This window comes from Leguminivora glycinivorella, chromosome 3 (genome assembly GCF_023078275.1).
Source record: "Leguminivora glycinivorella isolate SPB_JAAS2020 chromosome 3, LegGlyc_1.1, whole genome shotgun sequence".
In the NCBI taxonomy this organism is placed as follows: Eukaryota; Metazoa; Arthropoda; class Insecta; order Lepidoptera; family Tortricidae; genus Leguminivora; species Leguminivora glycinivorella.
This window is the reverse complement of record NC_062973.1, coordinates 25546282-25571856: the sequence shown is the minus strand read 5'-3', so window position 1 is coordinate 25571856 and position 25575 is coordinate 25546282. Positions and strand designations below refer to the sequence as shown.

Sequence of the window (25575 nt, the reverse complement as noted above, 5' to 3'; positions counted from 1 at the left end):
TCTTTAAGTATGGCCGTATTTTATCATTAACACTTTCGCTACCAAGAACCCGACTGTCGGGTACACCGCTCGTAGAAGCGTAGCCGATTGTAGCGAAAATGTCGTAGCGCCGCGTAGAGCCCGGTTTCGAAAGTGTTAACAAATATACATTTATCACATAATTACGTATGTAAATCGGATAAGATAAAGAGATTAAGGAATTATCAGCAAATCCAAGGTAATTTCAGTGAGGGTATAAAAAGTGAAAACCAATCAGTATTGCATGACAGTTCGGCGACAAAATGGTAAGTCTGATTAATTACAATTATGAAATTAAGTTACTAAATCAAATTCTTAAATCCAATGTTATTCAAATGAAAATTTATTTTTTAGGCTAGTCGCTGGGTGTTATTCTTGGGTATCGCCCTAATCCAGGGTATAATCGCTGTTAGTCCCATTCCTCTAGATGAAGATGGAGAATGGGACTCTGTCGCAATACCGCTGAACGACCCTGCCTACCGACTCCCTACGACCACCCGTCCACGGCACTATGAAGTCACCATCACACCTTACTTCGAGACCGTCCCAACTGGCGTGGAACCATTCACGTTCGACGGTGAAGTCAGGATTTACACCAGCCCGCAGCAAACATTCATTAACCGAATTGTGATTCATTGCAATGATATGACCATTCATACTCTAACTGTCACTTACACCAATCCAGTGACCGGAGCAGTTCAGGACATTACTGCGCCCGGTCAAAATTTCACATGCGTTGCACCTTACAGTTTTCTGTACATACAAACGAGCATAAATTTGCTGGTTAATCAAGAATATGTGATATCTGCTACGTTTAGAGGAAACATAAATAACAATATGATAGGCTTCTACAGGAGTTGGTATATCGACACTTCTGGTGTAAAAAGGTAATTTATTATTTTATTAACATTGATTTCCACATCACGTGGTGGGCTTACCGTTTGTTATTTCTAATTGGATGCAAACAAGACAGTGAGGAATAGTAGCGCCATCTGTTATTTGAAAACTGCATATTAACTTTTCTCGTGTTTTTTTTTAATACTACGTCGGTGGCAAACAAGTATACGGCCCGCCTGATGTAAAGCGGTCACCGTAACCTATGGACGCCTGCAACTCAAACAGTGTCACATGCGCGTTGCCACCCCATTAGAAACTTGTACATTCCCTTTTGCTGTGTTAAGTACACAGCAAAAAGGAGTGTACAAGTTCCAAGGAGGGTTCGGGTTGCCGACGACTCAAAGGACAATAAACGGAACAAGTTAGTTCCGTAAGTCCTCCCGTCATCAGCACACCGCACCCTCGTTGAGCTCTGGAAGCCTTACTCACCGACAGGAACACAACACTATGAGTAGGGTCTAGTGCTATTTGGCTGCGGTCTGCTGTAAGGCGGTATGCGGTATGTTTGTTTGTTTATTTGTGTAAAAAGTACATAAGCATTACAGTTCATGACAAAACCAAGTCGCTTATATACTAAAATTACTATTAAAAATACGCATGCAGGAAATAGATATTACAGTCGTTATAAAAAATAAAAAACAAATGTCAGAAATTACTAAACTTATACAATTCAAATTCCATTTAAAAAAAACTATACACAAATATTATTTAAATAAATTAAAAGTTTATGACCAAAACCACCAACACTGTCTGCAAACACGTCTATATGTGTGGCGTCCATGGACATGACATTGAGCATGGACAGGGCCCTCGCGGTGGGTGCGTTCGCAGCTCGGCGCGTGCGCATTACACTGGACGCGAAGAGCCGCTGTTGACGTCTCGCCGGCAGGGCGCTCAGCCCGGCGGGACAGGGGCGCGCCGCGCATTTGGCACAAATAAACCCAACCTCTCCAGCACACACGAATTATTAACTGTTCCATTGATAATTCCATGATAATGGATCAGTAGTAGTAGTGGTATGGTGGTGTGCGGTATTCTAAAACAAATGTAACTCTCCATCCAACTAACGGATGACAGGCACTTCAAACATCCGAAAGCGACCAGTTTGTCAATACCACTCACTCTGCCTTAAGAATATGAAACATTCTTAGTTTTAACTACAGCCTACAATTTGTTTGACAGATGGATGGGAACAACCCAATTCCAGCCTGGCCATGCACGCCAAGCCTTCCCGTGCTACGACGAGCCTAGCTTCAAGGCCACCTTCGACATCACCATCAATAGGGAAGCTGGTTTCAACCCTACCATCTCCAATATGCCTATTCGGTCTACTACTACGTGAGTATAAAGAAGTTTAGGATGAATACATACGAGTATAGACGGATAATTCGTTTATTTCATACCAAAAGCAGAGACTTAAAAAATATTGGAACTAAAACAGGATGCGAAAACTGCAAAATGCCGCGACAGGTCACGGCTCTGGTTTTAAACGGGAACATGATGTAATGCAATGTAGTTATCAAAAATGTTTTCCAAAGTAAAATCAAACCGGCCTTTCTAGATATGTATTATTGTACGCATTGTGCCAATTATTTTCTTTAAATATGTAGCTTTAGATATCTACATACTGCAAAACCTCGCTTTCAATTAAAAGTAACAGTTTCAAGTTGTGTCAACACCTAATATGTTGTGATTGTTTTTAATCAGCAATTAAGTGTACCTATATATTTTTAGTTATTGAAGGTATTTTGAATTTATCTGCATTCTTTAATTTGTCCTCAGTTTGGATAATGGAAGGATCTCCGAAACATTCTACACTACGCCCCTTACTTCGACATATTTGCTAGCATTCATCGTCTCCCATTACATTGAAGTTGAAACTAACAACGACAACGACAGGCCTTTCGCTCTCTATGCTCGCGACAATATCCTTACTTCTGGTGAATGGGCTCAAGAAGTTGGAATACAACTTTTGGAAAGGATGGAAATATATACTGATATTCCTTACTACGATATGGCTCATAACATTAACATGAAACAAGCCGCTATTCCTGATTTCTCTGCTGGAGCTATGGAGAATTGGGGTCTTTTGACTTACAGGTAATTCACATTCCAGAGCTTATTAGCTTGGCATATGATGCCCGCACTGAAGTCAGTAATAATGATGCTGGAGTTAAAGTAAAGACAAACATTCAAGATTTTTTATTTTCGTTTTTCTTTTTTTATTTTACTTTAGGGAAGAATTAGTCCTATACGATCCCCAGAACTCCAACCACTTCTACAAGCAGCGAGTGATGAACATCGTTGCTCACGAGATCACGCACATGTGGCTCGGAAACCTGGTCACTTGCGCCTGGTGGGACGTGTTGTGGCTTAATGAGGGATTCGCCCGATTTTATACTTACTTCTTGGCTGATTTGGTTCGTATTTTTTACTTTCCTCTTAACGTCACTACAAGTAAAAATGACAAGATTTTATTTAAATTATATTTGTTTTTTCACAGGTGAGACCCGATCTTGGTTTCGAGACCCGTTTCATCATCGAACAAGTACATACTTCAATGATTTCTGACTCTATTGACAGCGCACATCCCTTGACTGATCCTAGTGTGAACGATCCTACCAGTGTCAGTGCCCATTTCTCAACTATTACGTACGCTAGAGGCGCCTCTGTGATTAGAATGACGGAGCACTTCCTTGGAAACTTTACGTTTGTTAAGGGAATGCAAAATTATATGAAAGAGAGGTATGTTCTGCTTATTTAAAATATTATTGGATATTTTTTGCAAATCAAAAACTGGTCTTCAATTATAACACAAAATGTAATCTCAAACACATTTCCTGAACGAAATCTAACTTCGATCTATCTCGCTGTTCTGTGTATGTAGAAACTTGATCTAAAGTTCTAGTTTAGACCTTTGAAAATTAACCCGTCCAACAAAAATATAATTCTATGTTGTAGAGCTTTCAAAGTCGCTTTGCCAATCCATCTATTCACTGCATTGGACGAAGCAGCGGCAGAAGACAGTTCTTTGTCTAATTACAATGGCGTCACTATTGAGGAGTACTTCAAAACTTGGTCAGAGCAAGCTGGACATCCTCTACTGACTGTCACTGTCAACCAGAGAACCGGCCAGATGATTGTTACTCAGGTATTATGATTTTGTTATAATCAACTACTCTTTGGGAACCTATTTTTTTATTAGGGTTCCGTACCAAAAAGTTACAAAAGGAACCCTTATGGTGTGACAGTCCTTCTGTCTGTCCGTCTGTCATATTACTATATATTTGTCCTTACTCTCATTTTTCAACAAAATTATATTTGCTAAGAGGCCCTTGATCTTCGCCAAATTTCTTTCAAAAATCCTGATAAGAAATTCAAGTATACCCTATTTATTGAAGATATATTCTACATTAAGTTTTTATTCGTAGCACCGTTGGGAGCGTAACACTGGCGTCTCCACCATTCCTAGTTTGTACATGGTACCAATTACATGGACTAGCGCTGGAGAAGCCGACTTCGAGGATACCAAGCCATCTCAGGTCCTGACTGCTCAATCCACGGTCATCGAAAGAGGAACTACTGGCAATGAATGGGTTATCTTTAACAAACAGGAAACTGGTGAGACTTGTTCGATTCTTCAAAACAAATCTAATGCACAATATACTGATAATTATCTTATAGAAAATATGAAGAAGGAGACAATATAAAGATAAACAAAATTTTAAGTATAATATTTCTTATATAAAGAACGCCCACAAATATATCTTTTTGTTGGTAAATTACGGCAAAAGATTATTAGTTGCTTGGGTCAGGCAATGTCAGAATCAAACAAAGAGAATTGGTTCTCCTGCTCCACTGACTTTCTATGTGTACAAAGCCAAGATTTAAAGGCAACGAAAGAGTTTGGAGACAGTCTTATTAAGTTTGACCTTGACCGCAATTTCTGATATTTTAATTTGTATCTGATTTATAAGAAAATAACTGTAGGTACAAGTATGTTATTTATTAATAACTATGTTTCTCCACAGGTTTCTACAGAGTCAACTACGATGACACCAATTGGGCTCTTTTAACTCGGGCATTGAGGAGTAACCAGAGAACTAACATTCACGAACGTAATAGAGCACAGGTACAATTTTGTTTAACTAGGTACGTAGATATTAAACAATTGATATGAATTATCCATGATAAAATTATAGGCCTATGGGTATGGAATAAGTAGAATTTTACCCAAACGATGAGGCAAATTGACGACCGGTCTAGCCTATTGGGTAGCGACTCTGCCTGCTAAGCCAATGATCATGCGTTCGAATCCCGGTATGGGCATTTAGTTGTGTGATGATCACAAATATTAATGTTCCGGAGTCATCAATGTTTTCATCTGAGTCATTAAGTCTCATGAAATAAAACTATGGAAACGGATTAAATCACGTAGACTGAATTTACAATTCATCCCGACGTTTCGAACACTTTACAGCGTTCGTGGTCAACGGGTGACTGAGGAAAAATTACTATGTGCAAAAGCTACCCACATACAAGAAATATTATTATTAACGAACCATGACCATAAATAATATAGATTTCTAAGGCAAGTTCACACACTATAAATAAAGCTAGTTCAAAAAAATTACCATTACTATGTTAAAAAAACAAATAATCAATTAATCTAAACATAATTGACAAAAAACAAACTGCAAATGTCCAATATCATACAACACAAATGCCTCACAGTCTTCGTCGTGCTTGCTTGAGAATGTTGCGCGAGGCCATTGAGATCAAGAAATATCCAAACTTTAATAGAGAAGATGGCTTTACTTTACCACCGGCTTGGGATCCAGTAGTACATCTGATAATGGAACAAGCACGACGAAGACTGTGAGGCATTTGTGTTGTATGGTGTTGGTCATTTGCAGTTTGTTTTATGACAATTTTGGGTAGAGTAATTGATTAATTGTTTTTTTAACATAGTAATGGTAAATTTTTTGAATAATACCAACTAGCAAAAGTCGCGCTTACAACGATCTCAAGACTACATTTTTTTGGTTTTATATTGATTCTATATCATCGTATAATCCTGGATTTGGGCACAATTATAAGCGTATTTATTTTAATATCGTTCTAATATCACTTTTATTGCATACTGTTTGCTTTTACAGTAATCATGCCAAAACTAATTTAAGCCTCCTTAGGCTAATATCGCTTTCAGGTAAGTATTTTATAAACCTGCATAGGCTTATTTTGGTCCAACGTTAGACTCTTATGAGCCTAAACAAGCTTATTTTGATTTTTGTACGACAACACGGTACGCTTGGTCTGTAGCGTGATAATATAAAAAAAATGTTGTGACAAAATAAACACTGAAGGTACGAATTACCATTTAGTACTTAATACTTATAAACTTATAATAGCGTGTTTATTATCCTTGGTGCTTCTTCATATTGCGCAGTAAGTATTTGGAAAATATTATTTACTGTAAAATGGACCCTTATTTACACTTCAAATTTCATGCGCCCACTCAAATAATAGTATTTTGTATTCTCGTTAATTATTTTATTTCTATATTTGCAGTAAAAAGACGCCATTGTTATAGTTGCATTTTTTCAGTGCGCTATTAGACTATTATAAGATCATTTACTTAAGCTTAGCATTCTTGAATACCAATGATACGGCCATGTTTAATTAATTTAGGGTTCCTTTTTTTACCTATGTAAAACCTCATTTTCTTTATCTTGACCTGATTTTATATCACTTGACCCTATAAAAACAAATATACTTATTGTTTTTACTTTTTATTCAAATGGTAATGTTGTTGATGTGAAATGGTTGTATATTTACAATTGTGTTCCCAAAATCGATTTAAGGTCTAATCACTTTATATTGATCTCATCTATTGTTTATTTACGTATGTTTATTCTATATCACGCTAATATCGAACTAAATTACTGCTATTGATCTCATAATAGCTTTAAATAAGGTCACAAAAAGATGCACTATTGTATTTTTATGTTATGCTGATATTAGTCTGAAGTTCTTACAAAAGCATTTATTAAGGCTATTATAACATCAAATGATCCAATATCGCTCTAATATCTTACTAAACTACTGCTATTGATCTTATAATAGTTTTGAATAAGATGAAAAAGGCATGTACTTATAGTGTTTTTATGTTATGCAGATATTAGCCTGACATTCTTACAAGAGCATTTATTAGGACCATTATAAAATCAAATAAACTTAGAGAAGGGGACTATAAGAACATTTACTCTCAAGAACAATGAATCTACGTAAATGTTATTGTAAGAGTAAGAGGCTTATAATAGTATTATAAAATGCGCTTATATACACATATGAGACTAAGTAATGAGACAGAGAGTTCTAGAGTGCGTACTAACTTGTCTAAGGCTAATATAAGAGCAAACATTTTCTAAAACAAATATTAGAGTGCTATAAGCGCACTACTCTTATAAAGTGCGCAATCCAAGACTATTTTGCTAGTTGTTGTATAACTAGCTTTATTTATAGTGCGTGAACCTGCCTCAGAAATGTATATTATTTATGGTCATGGTTCGTTAATATTTCTTGTATGTGGGTAGCTTTTGCACATTGTAATTTTTCCTCAGTCACCAGTTGACCACGAACGCTGTAAAGTGTTCGAAACGTCGGGATGAATAAAATTGTAAATTCATTACACGCGATTTAATCCGTTTCCATAGTTTTATTTCATGAGTAACTATCGCGGTAACCGAAGACAATATCATTAAGTCTCTTTAAAAATTATAATCGTTCTTCTTCCCAACATCTGAAGAAAGAAACCTACCCAAGTCACACTTCAATACATTAAACTCCAAAAACTTTTTCTAACTATATTACAGATCGTGAACGATGTCTTCCAACTGGCCAGGGCCGGTGTGCTCCGCTACGAAAGAGCGCTCAACATTCTCTCGTTCCTGGAGTTCGAAGACCAGTACGCCCCTTGGCTGGCGGCGATTACTGGCTTCAACTGGGTCGTTAGGAGGCTGGCGCATGACGAGGAGAACCTTGCCAAGCTAAGGGTGAGTGTCTATCTCTGCTATTCATGAAGAAAGTCCATTCTTCAATGATTTTTTTTAATGTCTCGAAATTAAAAAAGGAATCTAGTAATCTTATTGTTTTTAAAGTTATTTTTGGTCATTTGAAGCTCGTCATTAAGTCTTACTTTTTCACGCAAACTTGGGTGTTATTGGGCTGGCACTGGCTATATATATAAAGTGTGACTGAATGATTGGATTCAGACTTAACCAACATTACTGCCTTCATTACTATCGTGAATGCAGAAGGTCTAAGAGGATATTAGGATTAGTGTGTTAGAATCGAGAATAAGCATGTCGCAGCATGTGTGCCGTGAGTTTCCCGTTGGTGGTTAGCCAATGAAGCGCATTGCGTTTTGGCCAATGATGCAGATTGCGGGTTACGCAATTAGGGCATTGTTTCATTTTCATTAGTCATTTAAAAATGGTTATTGCGAACTTGTTTTGGCTTTTGCACGTATGATTATAGTCAGGATAACCGAGTGGATGTGTGCTCCTGTACCTAAAGTATTTACTTGTGCGGTCCTGATCGTATTCTCCACACGCGGACGTGTGGAAGGTCAGAATGGCCGTGTCGCAGCATGACGGCTGCGGATGTTGGAATGTCAAGATATAGTCTATGGAAATAGTCTATGCTTGAGTGTGTTTGACTGCGATACAGTGTCTGTTATTTATGGGCGTTTTCCAAATTAAATCCCGAAAATCGAATTTCACCAGATCTGGACGTGTCTGGGCTCATTCTACTCAGAATCACGAGCTGATTCGATCCCGACGATAAAAAAAGTGTCCTAATATTTTTTTCCTTTTACGTCACGATTTTAGTATGAACTTACTACGAGCGTGACGTATCGGAAACTCGAATTTTGTATGGAAAATTTGGGACACATTTTTTTATCGTCGGGATCGAATCAGCTCGTGATTCTGAGTAGAATGAGCCCAAACACGTCCAGATCAGGTGAAATTCGATTTTCGGGATTTAATTTGGAAAACGCCCAAATATGACCCGAACAGCTGTTAAATGGATTAGTTCCTGGCTGGTTAAGATGACCACTATTATTAAGACAGCCGTGTTGAGTTGGCATCCTGAGAGGAACAGTCAGTTAGATTTGAATTGGAAAGTATCGCAGTCAACTGCACTGCATTCTTTAAAATATTTTTGGTATATTTCTTTATTGAGGCTTTATTCAAGCCTCCAACAAGCATAAATAAAATAATTTCTGGAGTGGCAGACGTTCATCTGCTACGGCGACTGCTTAAAATAAAGTTTTTCCTACAGAATTACCCTGAACCTGTTTCAATGAGATAAACATAAATTTAACTGGATACTTCGAAAATAATTGGCTGACCAATTAACATACATACATACATACATAATAATATAATCACGTCTGTATCACATAAAAGGGTAAGCAGAGCACATGAATATTAAATTTCAGTGCCACTCTTGGCAAAAAGGGGTTGAAAGAAATCCAAATTGTGACATTGCAGTGACAGGTTGCCAGCCTCTCGCTTACACCACAATTAAACCCATATCCCACAGTCGACTTCTACGACACCCACGGGAAGAAAGGGGGTGGTGGAATTTTTAACCCGTCACCACACGGTTTCCAATTAAAAATAAACAATTTTCATCTATATTCATCCATTTTGGTCTTACTTCATAGGAGCAAATCCTCGGCCTCAGTGTAGCTGTCACAGCCCGTCTGGGCTGGGCTGAAATTGACAACGAAGACTACATGGATGGGCTTCTAAGAATGGACCTCGGCACCTTCCTTTGCAACAACGGACATCCCGGCTGCTCGGCCGCCGCCGTCACCAACTTCAATAACTGGATCAGCGGTGGATAGTAAGTGTCTTCTTACTTGTCGACTATTTGCATAGTGGTAAACTGTTGATATCAGGCACAGATGTAGCTTGTTATAAAATCTCTTGCCAATTTCTATGACTGGTATGTTGGCAAACACTGCTCAGGGTTTCTTTCAAATTTAACTTTCATATAAAGCGTGGGTCTTCAACTTATAATTGTTCCATTTGACTTTGTACTATCAGCTGCAAAAGTGAATGGAGAAATTATGAATGAATTCATTGATAAATTCGCCATGCACTTTTGTAGCTGATGATAGTACCTAATTAATATTTACTCATATTTAAAATATATATATATTTGCTTGCTGAGGTATTGTCTCAATGATAACGAAGCTAATTCTCTCAAAAGGGTTTTTTTCTCAAAATGTAAGTATAATGTGAATCATATAATGCATCAGTCACCAAAACCGCTATTTTCAAATACAACTTCGTTTCTAGCGTACCCCCCAACATGCGGCCATGGGTATTCTGCGAAGGTCTCCGCAGAGGATCTGCCGCTGACTTCGACATCTTCTGGCAAAGATACCTAGAGAACGACTTGTCTAACGACAAGATTGTCATGCTGGAAACCGCTGGTTGCACCCAGGACGAAGCCAGTCTGCAGAAATACCTTTCGGCTATTGTGGCTATGGATGACTCTGTCCGGCCTCAGGATTATGATACGGTTTTGATTGCAGCTGTTACTGGAAATGAAGTTAACACCATGAGGATGTTCAGATGGCTGACAAACAATGTGGCTCAGGTCACTGCTGCGTGAGTAAAGATTCTTAATAAATTACTGACTCTTTCGAATATTTAATCAATCACAGAAGCTGCTGATTAAGGAATGCCAACCCTTAATGTAGTAGGATTTTTTTATTTAAGATCACGTATTGATTGATTGACGTGTGTAACTTTGCCGTCGTATTTTTTCTCTCCGGCTAGAATTTTTTTTTCCAATGACCCTCGTAATTGATTAAAAAACGTTAAGCTGTAGATATAAATGATTTGACGTTAAATTTACTTTACAGACTTGGCAGCATTGCTACGCCACTTAGCTACGTTACTGGTCGTCTTCTCAACGAGGAACAAATTACTGAGGTGAGATATTAAGATGCTACAGGAGTGGTAATTTCTCTACACAGAGCTTTCAAAGATTCTTGTCGATTGGGAATTTATTTAATAGTTAGTAAATAGGTTTAGGTATTCTTCATTCAATCTTCAAAGAATTTTGTTTCTATGTCGTTTAAATGATTCATAAATCCTGAGGACCAAACACAAACATGCAAACACAGAAGAACTCACACATAAGACACACAAGAACCAGATAATTGATAAAATTTTAATTTTGTACCTCTTACATCCTTTACTATAGATGCTATCAATTTATGACTAACAAAACAACTCGCGAATAATTAAAACATGACTCATACGAATTAGAGCCTATTTACTCCTCTGTACGAGTGTGAATTTCGCATTTCACATACACACACACACACACACATTATTCATTCATCTGTACTTACTTCTCAATGGAAGTTTTCCAAATGATTGAAATAATTTAGAAATGTTAATATTTGTCTTATAACTTAGCTGTTCTATTTCAAAAAGCGTAACGTTTTCTAAATGATCGGAAATAAATTCCTAATTAAGATGCTTATCAAATAAATAACATTACAATGAACTAGGAATGTCAATAGGTGTCTATTTTCAATATCTACTCAAGTGCGTCCTATTCTAGAACTCTGTTTAGTGGCAGCTGGTAGCAAAGCTTAGTACAGAAACTGCTTTTGTCCATTTGAAGTTTTTTTTTTAAATTATAAACGGGCTTACTTACACTTGGCCACAGACTAGCCAAAGGGCAAAACGTGGCCTACGACGGACCTCGCCCAGAAAATGCCCGTTCACTCTTGATTTAAAAGTTGCCGGGCTATATGAGCTAGGAAATTGCCGGCGCAAGGAATTCCACTCCTTGGCAGGTCACTATTGTTGTAGCTAACAACTATCCCATATTCCAGGTTCAAACCTGGCTAGACGCCCAGCGCACGGTCATCGGTGACAGCGCCTACAACACCGGCGTCAACGGCATTGCTTCTGCCAGAAACTTCCACGCTTGGTCTAATACCAGAGTTGTGGAACTCGCAACCTACTTCGAAACCGGTTACCTAGAAGACAACATTGATGACATCGTTGATCCTGCACCGGAACCCGAACCAGTAACGAACCCGTAACCGGTAACAACTCCGGATCTGGATGGCGAACCCGATTCAGCTAATATTGCTGCTTTGAGCGCTGTTACACTTATTGTAACTTTGGCTCTTAATATGGTTGTGTAAAATTATGTATTGATTGTACATAATATATTATGTAGATAGATATTGTATGTATTAAGTTATTGATAAGTTATAACAGCAATGTGTTTTTATTTAATTTATCAAATTGTTAATAAATAGATTAGATTAGATTTCTTTATTTCATGATAAAAATTACACTATAAATTTGCTACATGTCAAAATTATGTTTTATCTTCTCATCATGATCGTCAAAAATTACATAATAGATTCCCAATAAAAATAATTGTGTCTCCCAATAAGGATCGTCATTTACAAAGAAAGAAAATACACATGCCAAGCTAAATAAAATTAATAAATTAAGTTACATCATGAAATTATCACGTAGCAAGAAAATATTATATAACAGAGAAATATAGGTATAATAATATCATTGGTCATTAAAAATTCAAATCCATGTACTCATTTACAGAGTACAGGGGTTATCTAACAAAAGGTTTCTCAATTTGCGCTTAAATGCTTCGTCACATGGCTCATTTCTCAGATCGGCAGGTAAGTGCTCATAGTAAGTAGGGCCGATGACTCGAGGGTTCTTTCTTGAAAGTGCCATGCGACGGGGGACTGTTCTCAGACGGCCTGTAGATCGAAGCTGTTTGCCCGGAAAGTCAATGCGTGCAAATTGGGATATATTATGTCTAACATACAGCAGTACGTCGAACAGATATTGTGAGTAGTGCGTCATTATACGTTGAGAACCGAAGAGCTCTCTACAAGGGTACCTGTCTTTTACACCGGCAAGTGTACGTATTGCGCGTTTCTGCATTACAAGGACTCTTTTTGCATCAGTTGAATTGCCCCAGAGCAGTGAGCCGTATGCCGTATGCCATGATAGAATGGAAATGCGCAAAGTACACCTGCTTTAAGGCTTCTGCCGAAATAAGAGGCCTCAGTTTTCTCAACGCAAACGACGCACCACCCAACCGATCACAAAGATTGTCTACATGGCACTTCCAATTTAGAGTATTGTCAATCAGGAACCCTAGAAACTTACTCTCTTCGCACATGGTCATTGGAAAGTTAGCCATGCGAGGTGGTGGTTGAACCTTTCGACCAGAGAATAACATAACATTCGATTTGGAATAGTTAAGTAACAGTCCATTTGCTGAGAACCATGACTGCAATTGGTGGCAAGCGTCATTAATGTTTATTGCCAGCTGGTCATAAGAACTTGCACTAACCAATACAGTCGTGTCATCCGCAAACAATACAGGCAAGCCAGCTTCAATGTTCGACGGTAGGTCATTTACAAATAACAAAAACAAGGTATTTCCAAGGGACGAACCCTGTGGAATACCTATATTTATGCTACCTATGTCAGACTGAATTGACTTGCCGTCAGTGAGTATTTTCACGACTTGTTTGCGGTCTGACAAAAAAGAGGTATACAGCTCATGAGCTGTACTATCCATTCCGTACATCTTCAATTTCTTCAGCAGTAATTCATGACTAATGACGTCGAATGCTTTTGACAAGTCACACAGTATTGCGGCAATCTTATCCTTATTGTCTAACCCTGTCATGATAGAATCGAATATCCTATACGTCGCGGTGGTTGTCGACATTTTTTGTCGGTATGCGAACTGGTTTTCCGTAAGTAGGTTATTCGATTCTAAATGAGTCATAAGGTGAGACGACAGGATTGATTCTACCATTTTAGAAATGGTGGGTACTATTGTAATAGGCCTATAGTTGTTGACGTCACACCTGTCGCCCTTACCCTTGAAGACTGGACAGACTCTCGTGTTTTTCAGCACATCTGGATACGTACGTAATAAATATGAATGTTATTCGTCCTTTTCATTTTAATGTTTCATTAGGTCTGACCTGACCAAGTAGATAACAGCTACTCGTAATTATGAATAACAAATAATAACCTACTATAACCTACTAAATATAGTGAAAGTAGAAACCCTGAAAAATGTTTAAGCATACTGAATTTTATGTAATAGGGATGCCATAAAACTAACATCAACTCATTCACTATGTTTTGCATAGTATCCATGCAAAAGGTAGTGAATGAGCAAATCAATTAGGATTGTAGAGTACACAATGCCGAACCAAATCTACCAGATTTCCCAAAATATCCCTGGATGTTTTTGTTAAAACACTTATATCGTATAATCTTTTAGAGGATGAAGATTTTACAAAATTTTATTTGATTTCACCTCTTGTCCCGTCGTCTGTCTGTAATCAAACTCTGCAAGTTAAATTTGACCCATTTCCCGCTTTCCGATTGAGCTGAAATTTTGCACACATAATATATGTATGTAAATCACGTGACAATGCAATATTATGGTATCATGGAGCTGATCTGATGATGGAGCAGAAAGTTGGCTATAGGAAATCTGTAATGACATGGTAAGGGTTTTTTTAGAAACGTCTCGGAAAGTAGTAGATGAAAACGACTGTTGGAAGAGAAGTACAGTATGCGACAAAATCTGTGTCAAAAATGATTTTTTTTGCGAATAAAATATTTTTTTTTGGTTTCCAAGCACACACAGTTTGATACTTTCAAAATAAGGTTAAATTAGTGTGCTTACGCCCTGCGGCGTCTGAGTGATATTTATTTGTAGACGAGAAGACATTTCTTAACGGAGATATATTATATCGTCATATTTTGTGCCTCCTGAGTTAAAATATGGAGTTTACATTATGGAATCTAAATGTTAAATAGAAAGTGGCATTTTTTTTCAAATTTTATACCAACAGCAATTGGGAAAATTGCGAAGATTTTTAAAAATACTTTTTCTCAGTAAATTTTTGCGATATTTTTTGAATGGAATATATTAACTAGAAATATGGTAGCAACAGTTAAAAATGTCAAGTTTTGTAACCGTACTTCGAAAATAGAGGATTGCAATAAGTCCTAAAATGTTCTAGTTCTAAAATGTAAAAGATATCTTCAAAAGACGTATTTAACCCACAAATTCCCTGGTTGGGTCAATCCACGGCAAGAGTAACATGAGTCACGATTTTATACTCATAGCATGTTCCATTTATTTCGAAGCAAGTTCAAGTGATAATTTATCTCTAAATAAGTGTTACTTTCCCGATACATGCATAGATCTGCTTGAGCAGTTCAAATAAATACGCCATGAAGTCGTGACTCACGTTACTTTTACGTGGATTCACCCGATTGACTATTAATTCTCCGACACTATAAGACCCAGAAAAAAGCTTGAAATATACTAGACTGAAGTTATTTACACTTAAAACTTTTCCACTTACTTGCCAGCTTTACATTCACCATCAATAAACCTAATCAACATGATAGATATTGTTATCACTGATTTCAGATAGCGGTCTGAATTCTCGAATGCTTTTGGTTGCTTTACGGCTTTAATCTTTGTAATTGTGTCGGTGATTATGATAAATATGGAAAATGGTAATAATCCATCTAGTCGGTGACGAGGTTTGGTCGTGGTTACAATGGGTGAGTTGATATCATTTATTTTATTGCCGTTATCCCATATTTGAATGCTTACTGGGTAAGTTTTGACCCGTTAAACAAAATTTTTGCTCCTTCTTTTAGGGTTCCGTAGTCAACTAGGAACCCTTATAGTTTCGCCATGTCTGTCTGTCTGTCCGTCCGTCCGTCCGTCCGTCCATCCATCCGCGGATAATCTCAGTGACCGTTAGCACTAGAAAGCTGAAATTTGGTACCAATATGTGTATCAATCACGCCGACAAAGTGGTAAAATAAAAAGTGGAAAAAATGTTTTGTTAGGATACTGTTTTTTTTTTTTTCATTCCAACCCCAAAGTGTGATATATTGTTGGATAGGTATTTAAACATGAATAAGGGTTTACTAAATCGTTTTTTGATAATATTAATATTTTCGGAAATAATCGCTGCTAAAGGAAAAAAAAGTGTGTCCCCCCCCCCTCTAAATTTTGAACCATATGTTTAAAAAATATGAAAAAAAAATCACAAAAGTAGAACTTTATAAACACTTTCTAGGAAAATTGATTTGAACTTGATAGGTTCAGTAGTTTTCGAGAAAAATACGGAAAACTACGGAACCCTACACTGAGCGTGGCCCGACACGCTCTTGGCCGGTTTTTCATAAACCTATGAGGCATACATAAAATAAAAAAATGTTCTACAATGATGAGTAGGTACAGAGGAGGTTATCATATTGTTGCACTGCTAAAATTTAATGAACTATGAAGGTTACAATTGATGAATTAATATGATGGAGGGTATTTCATATTTTATAGTGCTTTCTATTTATTGATTATTTAAAAAAAAAATTTAAATTCTAATCCTTAGTATATTTGCTACGAAACCAGTGCTAGAAAAGAACTATGTTAAGATATCTTAGAAATACTAAGATAAACGTTTATTACTTTATTAATTTCATAATATTAAAATTCAGAAAAAGTGCATTACCACTGAGTTTTTAAACCATCATAGATAAAATGAAAGTGTATCAATAACGTTAATAACTGTACTTTTGAAATTGTTACTACGAGTTTGATCTGACATTACATTTTATAAAACCATCAGTTCAAATCAGTAAGCACACACACACACACACACACACACACACACACACACACACACACACACACACACACACACACACACACACACACACACACACACACACACACACACACACACACACACACACACACACACACACACACACACACACACACACACACACACACACGCGCGCGCACTTTTTTTTTTTCTGCAAGTAAAACTATTTTTGTTTTTCCTTTTAATAACTATGCAGCTAGCCTGCTTTCATTCCTTATAAGGGTTTTGGTACTGTATAAAATCAATTTCTTACACGAAGTCACTAAAACTGACATAATGGACCGCGGGCAGAAAGGGAGGAGGTACCTTGCCGTAATACAGTATTATACTAGTACGGAGGGTAGCTTGCTTTCGCTATACTTTCTACGTCCATTCATAGAAATAAGTAGTTATATCTATATAAATAGCGATGTAATATACCAATTTTCATGTCATACGTTATACTTTTATGTAAAAGTAAGCAATAAAGATATTGATTGATTGATTGATTGATTGATTTCACCTCCCCAGGTTCCACGATGATCGTGGTACTGCTTGCCCTTGTTGGGCTGATCTACGCCCAGCACACTCCATCCATGGAGTTCAGATCAGAGATGGAGTTCATTGAACCCCACAACAGCAACGTGGACAGCGAGACCTCATACAGACTCACCGACAGCATCCAGCCTAGCTGGGTGTACGTTGATTTGGATGTGTACTTGTCTGAGAGCAGAGTTGAGGGCGTTGTGAGGCATGAAGTCACGGTAAGTTACTAATTTAACGGTCTTCTTCTTCTAGTGTCAATCGACTGGATTTAGAATGTGTAGGACTTTCTGGTTCCTTCTGGTATCTTCGGTGGCGACATTTGTCTGCCATTCTGTCGCATCCTGAAGGTTTTGCTGAGAACAGGTATGCGGGCACGCGGGACAAGATATCATTTGCTCCTACATTTGTAGAGCCGTCCCACATATTATAGCCAAACTTGATATGTATTGTATATAGATAGGTATTTGTGTAAAGAGCTCACATGCACTAACTCGACACAATATAGAAGTCACGACTTGGTAAAATTATACAGGTGTGGAGTCCTGGTCCGAATTATGAGGATAGGCAAAAGAGAATATATATAGTGAATGAATATAACTTGCATGGATAAGTTTGTAAAATTAAAGTATTGGCTTGATCACATACCTAATCGCACATAATTTGATAAGTAAACTAGTTTAGTCATCATCATTAAAAACGATAACATTTTTATCGCAATCGCATTGATCGAAAATCATTAAAAAATAAAAGACGAAATACGTTTGTAATTTTGAATGATTATTTAAATACTGGTATCTTCTGTACCGGTTTGTTAATTTAATATAATTCAGCTAAGATCCATTAAGCCTAGCTTTTTTTGATAAAAAGGCTCTCTAAGCCGTAAGTAAATACAATAATTTTGCACTAATTGTAGTAATTGTGCAGATATGTACGTAATATAATTATACGACCTCTTCAACCTTTACCTCGTCTATACGATAAAATTATTATGTAAATTAGCTGTAGTTTCTATAAATGACAAATCTCGATTACAACAAATCTAACCTTGCTTGCTCTTTCAGATTTCTGGAAATCCCCATGAAGAAATCGTACTCCACCAAAACGTAGTCGCTATCACAGCAGTCAACCTCCTGGATAGCAACAACAACGCTGTCGCTTTGAACCTCGAGAAGCCCTTCGAGCTTGACAACATTCACGAGCTCTTGATAATCAACCCTGCCTCCCCTGTCGCTGCCGGACAGTATTCTATCGTTATTAGATTCCGCAGCGAAATCTTTAGCAACCAGTTTGAAAGAGGATTTTACAAAGGCCATTATTTCCTCAATGGTGTAAAGCGGTGAGTTTCTGAAACATGTGTACTTAAAAATTACAATTGCTTGCTTGTGAAATTGGCCAGTCAAGCTATTTCCTAGCAAGCTGAATTTGGTTCTAAATTGACACACTCCGAGTTTTCCCTATTTCAGGAGCCGAGGAAATGGAAATGATTTTCTTTTTCGATCTAATTTACCTGACTTTTAAACAAAAAAATGGTTTCAGAATTTCACAGTATAACATTTTTTGTTACAGTGAATACGCTACAACACAGTTCCAGCCCTACTATGCACGGAAAGCTTTCCCTTGCTTTGACGAACCTCAGTTCAAATCGAGATTCGTCATCTCCATCACTCGTGATGCTTCTCTTAGTCCGTCTTATTCTAATATGGCTATCAGTCAAACCGAGACGTAAGTAAATACAGTAAAAACAGTTTTTATGAGCAAAATTGGACTAGACAAGGCCAAACAACTTAAAATTCTAATCCTAATTCAAAATTGTCTATTGCAGCATTAGATTTTTTAGCAATATTTTTTTAGTATACATAATATATCATAAAAAGTACTTTTACACTTACACATAAACCCAGTGAAGGTGTAGGAACTTAACACATCAGGTGCATCAATGTCATAAATGGAAGGACTGTTTGGTTTATGTTGTTGCCTCTTTTTACAAAATTTTCGTCTTTACAGTGTCAGCCAAGGTCGTATCAAGGAGACTTTCTTACCCACTCCCACCATATCCGTCTACCTGATCGCATACCACGTCAGTGACTTTGTGGAGACTACTGATGGCAGCACTAACGGCCGGCCCTTCGGAATCGTATCTCGCCCAGGAGTTACGGCTCAGCACGCTTATGCTCATGACATCGGAGTGAAGATCACCAATGTGATGAATGAATTTTTCGATTTCGATTACTATACCATGGGCGAAGGACAGGCAATGAAGAACGACCACATTGCTATTCCTGATTTCCCAGCTGGTGCTATGGAGAACTGGGGAATGGTTAACTACAGGTAACAAAATCAATAAATTAATAAATAAAAATTAATAAGTAAACTTTCTAGCAAGCAATTGAAACAAATCAAATTGAAAAATAAATATTCTAATTCAGTTTATTAACTACGCAGCGACTTATGTAGGATGCAGCAAACAAAACAATATAGTATATTTTTTTTGGCCACTGGATTCCTTTAATACTCTTTCTTTAGCCACAGTTCACAGACAGGCAAATCATTAGGTTAATTAAACTTCAATTCCTGTCACTACACTTCCAGTATTCATGTATACGTTCTATTTCAGAGAAGCTTACTTGCTGTACGACCCTGCTCACACTAACCTCATCAGCAAAACCTTCATTGCCACCATCATGGCCCATGAGCTGGCCCACAAATGGTTCGGTAACCTGGTCACTTGTTTCTGGTGGAGTAACTTGTGGCTCAACGAGTCTTATGCTAGCTTCTTTGAATATTTCTCCGCTCACGCTGTAAGTCACATAATTATAATCAATAGTATTTCTAGTATCTGTATAATACACGCACTCACTCTCCACAGTGAATTCATCAGTAAACACAATACTAAAATCAGCGTCGCACATGTGAACGGACATCAAATTACTCTTTTAACCAATTTTAAAAAGTTGAATTATCTGTTCTGATTGACTGAGATAAAAGTAGTTTTCAATATGGTCTATACCGAGTTCGTAGTTTCCAGTTTCCTATTCTTTCATTACTTGGAACGCTTATTGATGGTACGAACAATTAAATTCACACTGTAAACATGGTCACATTACTACTCCTATGTTTTCTATTTCTAAATTACCCTTTTTTTAGGCCGACCCGTCTCTCGAGCTAGCCGACCAGTTCATCGTCGATTACGTCCACAGCTCTCTGAACTGGGACGCTTTCGCAAGCGCCACTCCCATGAACTTGAACACTGTTACTAACAATGCCTCTATCAGCGCCCACTTCTCTACCACCAGCTACGCTAAGGGAGCTTCCGTCTTGAGAATGATGGAGCACTTCGTTGGACCCACTATTTTCCGTAATGCTCTGAGGACTTATCTTGCTGATAAGTAAGTTTTAGTTATTTAGATCATCATCTTCTATAACTGTTCGGTTTTCCGTAAGCTCCTATTAATTATTATGAAAATATCGTAATTATCATGAAAAGACGAATTATTCTCTTTTTTCTTAATTTTCTGCATTTTTCAGCGCCTATGGCCTAGGTACTCCTGAGGACATGTACAACGCCTTCAGGTCCGCAGTGGCTGCAGACCCTACCTACGCAGCAACATACGGAACCCTGGATGTCGGAGCCGTCTTCGACAGTTGGGTCCAGAACCCTGGCTCTCCCGTTTTGAACGTAGACGTCAACATGAATACCGGAGCAATCACTGTTACTCAGGTACTAATCCGAAACCTTAATACTAAGATAATTATCAAGTAATTTTTAATAAATCATTATCGACAAAATCATGTATTCTTTCCTTAAAAAAAATATTTAAACTACAGTTAACTATACTGCATTCAGTTAAAAGTCCCAAACCTCTCGTGTCGCGTATGCCTTTACCTTTCACGGATCATTAAATGGTCATATAATTTTATAATTATTTAAATTATAGTGGTTGAAAGTTTAGTGGTGGTTGAAAAAAGTGCTGGTAGCCTAGCGGTAAGTACGTGCGACTTTCGTTCCGGAGGTCGCGGGTTCGAACCCCGGCTCGCACCAATGAGTTTTTCGGAATTAATGTGCGAAATGTCATTTGATATTTGTCGGTCGCTTTTCGGTGAAGGAAAACATCGTGAGGAAACCGGACTAATTCCAATAAGGTCTAGTTAACCCTTCGGGTTGGAAGGTCAGACGGCAGTCGCTTTCGTAAAAACTAGTGCCTACGCCAAAATATTGAGATTAGTTGTAAAAGCGGACCCCAGGCTCCCATGAGCCGTGGCAAAATGCCGGGATAACGCAAAGAGGATGATGATGATAGTGGTTGAAAGTTTTGCCTCGCACGATTACTTCAGTTGAATTTATTAAATTCTACGGTAGTTTTTAGTATTTATAACAGTATCTTAATGTATCTCCCACAGAGACGTTTCATCATCGGAGACGCTGCTTTCAATCACCAATGGCACGTCCCTTACACCTGGACCCACAGCGCTGACCCCGACTTCACCAACACCAAACCAGCGAAGGTCCTCACCACGGCCTCTACTACTGAAAACATGCCAGCTGGACATAACTGGGTCGTCTTCAACATTCAACAGTCTGGTAAGTCTTTTGTCTCCTAATTAACGATGTCATTGTTAATCTTTCAACTCTTTTTTTTTAGTGAATACGCATACATTATCAAAATTACTTTATTTTTAACAGGTTTGTACCGTGTGAACTACGATGATCACAACTGGGAGATGCTCGCTGAAGCACTTCGCGAGAACAAAGACCAATTCCCCAGACAAAACAGAGCTCAGGTATTTAATCTTCTCGCTTTCAAATGCAATACTTCATTTTACCTTTAGAATCTTTATTTTGAAATGCATTAAAAAGTTTTAAAGCTATAATAAATTCATAGATTGAAGGAATAAAAAAAATGTAGACACAGGCAATGTATGCTTCAGTTGAATATTCTTAATTTTTAGTTCGTCAACGACGTCCTTCACTTCGTGCGCGCTGGAGATTCCTACATCAGCATCGCACGCGCCTTCGACGTTCTCTCTTTCTTGGAGAAAGAAGATGATTACCTCGTGTGGGCCGGAGCTCTCGGTCAGCTCGACCTGATCAGGCGTCGTTTGGAGCACATTCCTGCTGCTCATGAGCAGTTCGATGTAAGTATTGTTGACGTTATGTTTTAGCAGAATCTTTTTGCATGTGTCAGCTTTTGTGGTTTAGATCTTGTCTGAACCTTTTATTACTTTCCAGTTGTTTTTTTTTACAATTAATGGTCTTAGCTGGCTTAGAAATTTAAGTATGATAGATAATGAAGTAACAAACAGGCATTATTTACTTTTAAATTCAGTTCATTTATTACTTACTGGGACCAATTTTATTTCATGGTTTTAATAAGATATGTTACCAAAATATCCAAATTTAAAATATTATCGAATACTTTATGACTTGAAAATACCAATTTGAAAGTTAATATTGTGCCATATACCTACATAAAAATATTTATAATTATTTTATCTTTAGGAATACCTCCTGGAACTGATGGAGCACGCCATCGAATCCCTAGGCTACGAAGAGGCTGCCAGCGACTCCAGCACCAGGATCCTGAACCGCATGCAGATCCTGAACTACGCCTGCAACCTTGGCCACGAGGGCTGCGTTACTGACAGCTTGGAGAAGTGGAACGCTTTCAGGGCTAACCCTACCAGCAGCTTGTAAGTTGAGGACAAACAAATTTTATTATTAGTTTGTTTATAATTATCTTAAATGATTATCATTTTTACGTTCTCTTCTAAAGATGATTAATCCAATTGTGTTAGTTGCCATTACATACATTTTGTAGTGTCGTATGACACTACATGTCATCAGGGTTGTCCAGTATTAGTATCAATCGCCGATACTGTGATACAATAGCTAAAAATAATGCCATAAACATAACAACAGTCTTAAAAATGGCTTATAATTCTCCATATATAAATTAGAAACATCACGCCACACCCTAAAAACCTCTGATAAATCAAATTATTTGAAAGATCTAAAAACGCTATGCAAATTTCGAAAAGCACAGTTTTCAACATTGACGCAGTAGCTAACAATAGCGATGATGATCCCATGTTTGAAATTGGACAGAGTCCCCGTGAATGCTCGCCGCTACGTATACTGCACCGGACTCAGGCACGGTGACGCCACTGACTACAACTTCCTGTTCAACCAGTACGAGACTTCTGAGAACACTGCCGACATGGTCGTCATCCTCAGAGCTCTTGGCTGCACCAAGGATCAGAACCGGCTTCAGCAGTAAGTTATCAATAATTTTAAGTTCTTTAGTTCTTGTCGTCATCTTATAAGGCTTTGAAAGAAACTTACTTTTGATGATATCAATTACTTTTTGTTGGATACTCTGCCATCTTTACATTACAACAGATGATAGTATCTTACATCACCTTAACTTCAAACAAAATCTTCTTACAGCGTATTGCCTTGTTCATCAGTTTGTTCTCTTTTTTGTTGGTAGGGAACTTAGTATTGTTGGAAATAAAAACAATAATTCGATTACTATATAAGCGTGATACTTTATCCTGGTTTAGCCTTAGTCCCAAAACATCTGTTGATTGTTCAATTGTTCTCTCAATAACTTAACTTCAAACAAAATCTTCTTACAGCGTATTGCCTTGTTCATCAGTTTGTTCTCTTTTTTGTCGGTAGGGAACTTAGTATTGTTGGAAATAAAAACAATAATTCAATTACTATATAAGCGTAATACTTTATCCTGGTTTAGCCTTAGTCCCAAAACATCTGTTGATTCTTCAATTGTTCTCTCAATAACTCCGAATTCTTTTGCAGCTACTTGCAGCAGTCCTTGACAAGCGACCATATCCGCTATCACGACAGGACCAACGCCTTCTCCCTCGCTCTCCAAGGAAATAAGGAGAACTTGCCGACCGTCATCTCATTCTTGCAGAACAACTTAGCTGCTATCAGAGTACAGTAAGTTGAGAATATTATCTTCTTTTTATTGTTTTTGTTGATGTTTTTCATGATACTGTTATTGTTGTTTTAACTGAACTTTATGACTCTTATGGTCATCACACTATTTTTTTGTTAACAGGTATGGTGGCGTCGCCAGATTGAATGTGGCCATTAACGCCCTCGCTAACTTCTTGACTGACTTCGAAGATATTACCAGCGTAAGTATAAACAACATAATTTAATATTCTTGGTTTAAAAAATGGCCTTTGATTCACTTATCTTTGCCCACGAATCCATCTGATGCCTCTACCAGAACCACAGAACAGAAATAAATCATTTAATGTTATTAATTGCACCACTGTTTTGTTGACCCCACCGTTAGATAGTAAAAAAAAATACAAATTATGGTTTTTGTAATGTTATTTAGAATGAAGTTGATAAATTACTGAACGTCAGGAGGTCCATCTGAAAAAAGATAATAATTTAAATGTAAGTGAACTGACATAATCATTTATCTTTGGTTTGCTTTCCAGTTCCAAGCCTGGGCGTACGAAAACCAAGTGGCGCTAGCAGAGTCTTTCTCCAACGCCAAGAACGTTGTCGACTCAGCCGTCGCTAACATCCAGTGGGGCAACAGCGTTGTTAGAGACATCTACTCTTTCCTCCGAGAAAGAAACGCGGCCGGCGCACTCACTGCCCCGACCTTCCTCGCCCTGTTATTCGCAGCAGTCGTTGCTCACTTCGTCCGTTAAATTTAAGAATATAATTAATTTTAAGTCTAACTGCAGAATATGTAAATGACGTGACAACTCTGAATCTTAGGATGAAAATGACGCTATTTGACACAATCTAGTTTGTGCAATTAAATTAATAGATATGGTTGAACAATTTGTAAATGACAATAATTTCAATAGAGCTTTATTGATGTAAGAATACCTGAATGTAATTAGAAATAAATTATTTATATTTGTAATAGTTTTTCGTTTTATTTTCCGTGTCATTGAAGAAATAACTAAATAGTTTAACGGTGTCTAATCTCTGCCCAGTAAAATTTTGCTCCTTTCAATGTTTCTTTTGGTACCTAGTTACAACATAAAATGAATTCCATTGAAGCAGGAGCAAGATTAAAGTAAAAAGATGAAAAATTATAGGGACAGTCTGCTAAGAGAAGAATTTGTAGAAGCTATCCAGTTTTCCTATATTTTTTGACACTATATACAAAAACGAGTAGGAAATATAAAACTTAGTATTATCTTAAATATTAATGTAGTTCAGATAAATCATAATTTCACATTACATAAAGTCAAATTTTGAACAGTTTAATAAATACCTACACATGATTTGAAATCTTATCAGAATTTAGGTATGTTAAGTGTAA

General features: G+C 37.4%; 1 protein-coding gene across 1 annotated transcript; it reads left to right on the top strand.

Moving 5' to 3' along the window:
* Positions 1-265: 265 nt before the first annotated feature.
* Positions 266-25172, top strand: LOC125224958 (membrane alanyl aminopeptidase-like). The gene is given in 30 exon segments (XM_048128477.1): positions 266-284; positions 373-905; positions 2098-2253; positions 2698-3015; positions 3152-3335; positions 3419-3660; positions 3877-4066; positions 4347-4536; positions 4947-5047; positions 7791-7970; positions 9650-9831; positions 10290-10604; positions 10862-10931; positions 11849-12157; positions 13933-13945; positions 17240-17472; positions 18316-18590; positions 18821-18976; positions 19259-19582; positions 19869-20052; positions 20399-20640; positions 20780-20972; positions 21653-21833; positions 21936-22033; positions 22202-22387; positions 22752-22942; positions 23358-23525; positions 24072-24215; positions 24337-24415; positions 24731-25172. Coding segments are annotated over 30 exon segments (5859 nt in total). The 5' UTR covers positions 266-281; the 3' UTR covers positions 24950-25172.
* The last annotated feature ends 403 nt before the right edge of the window (positions 25173-25575 follow it).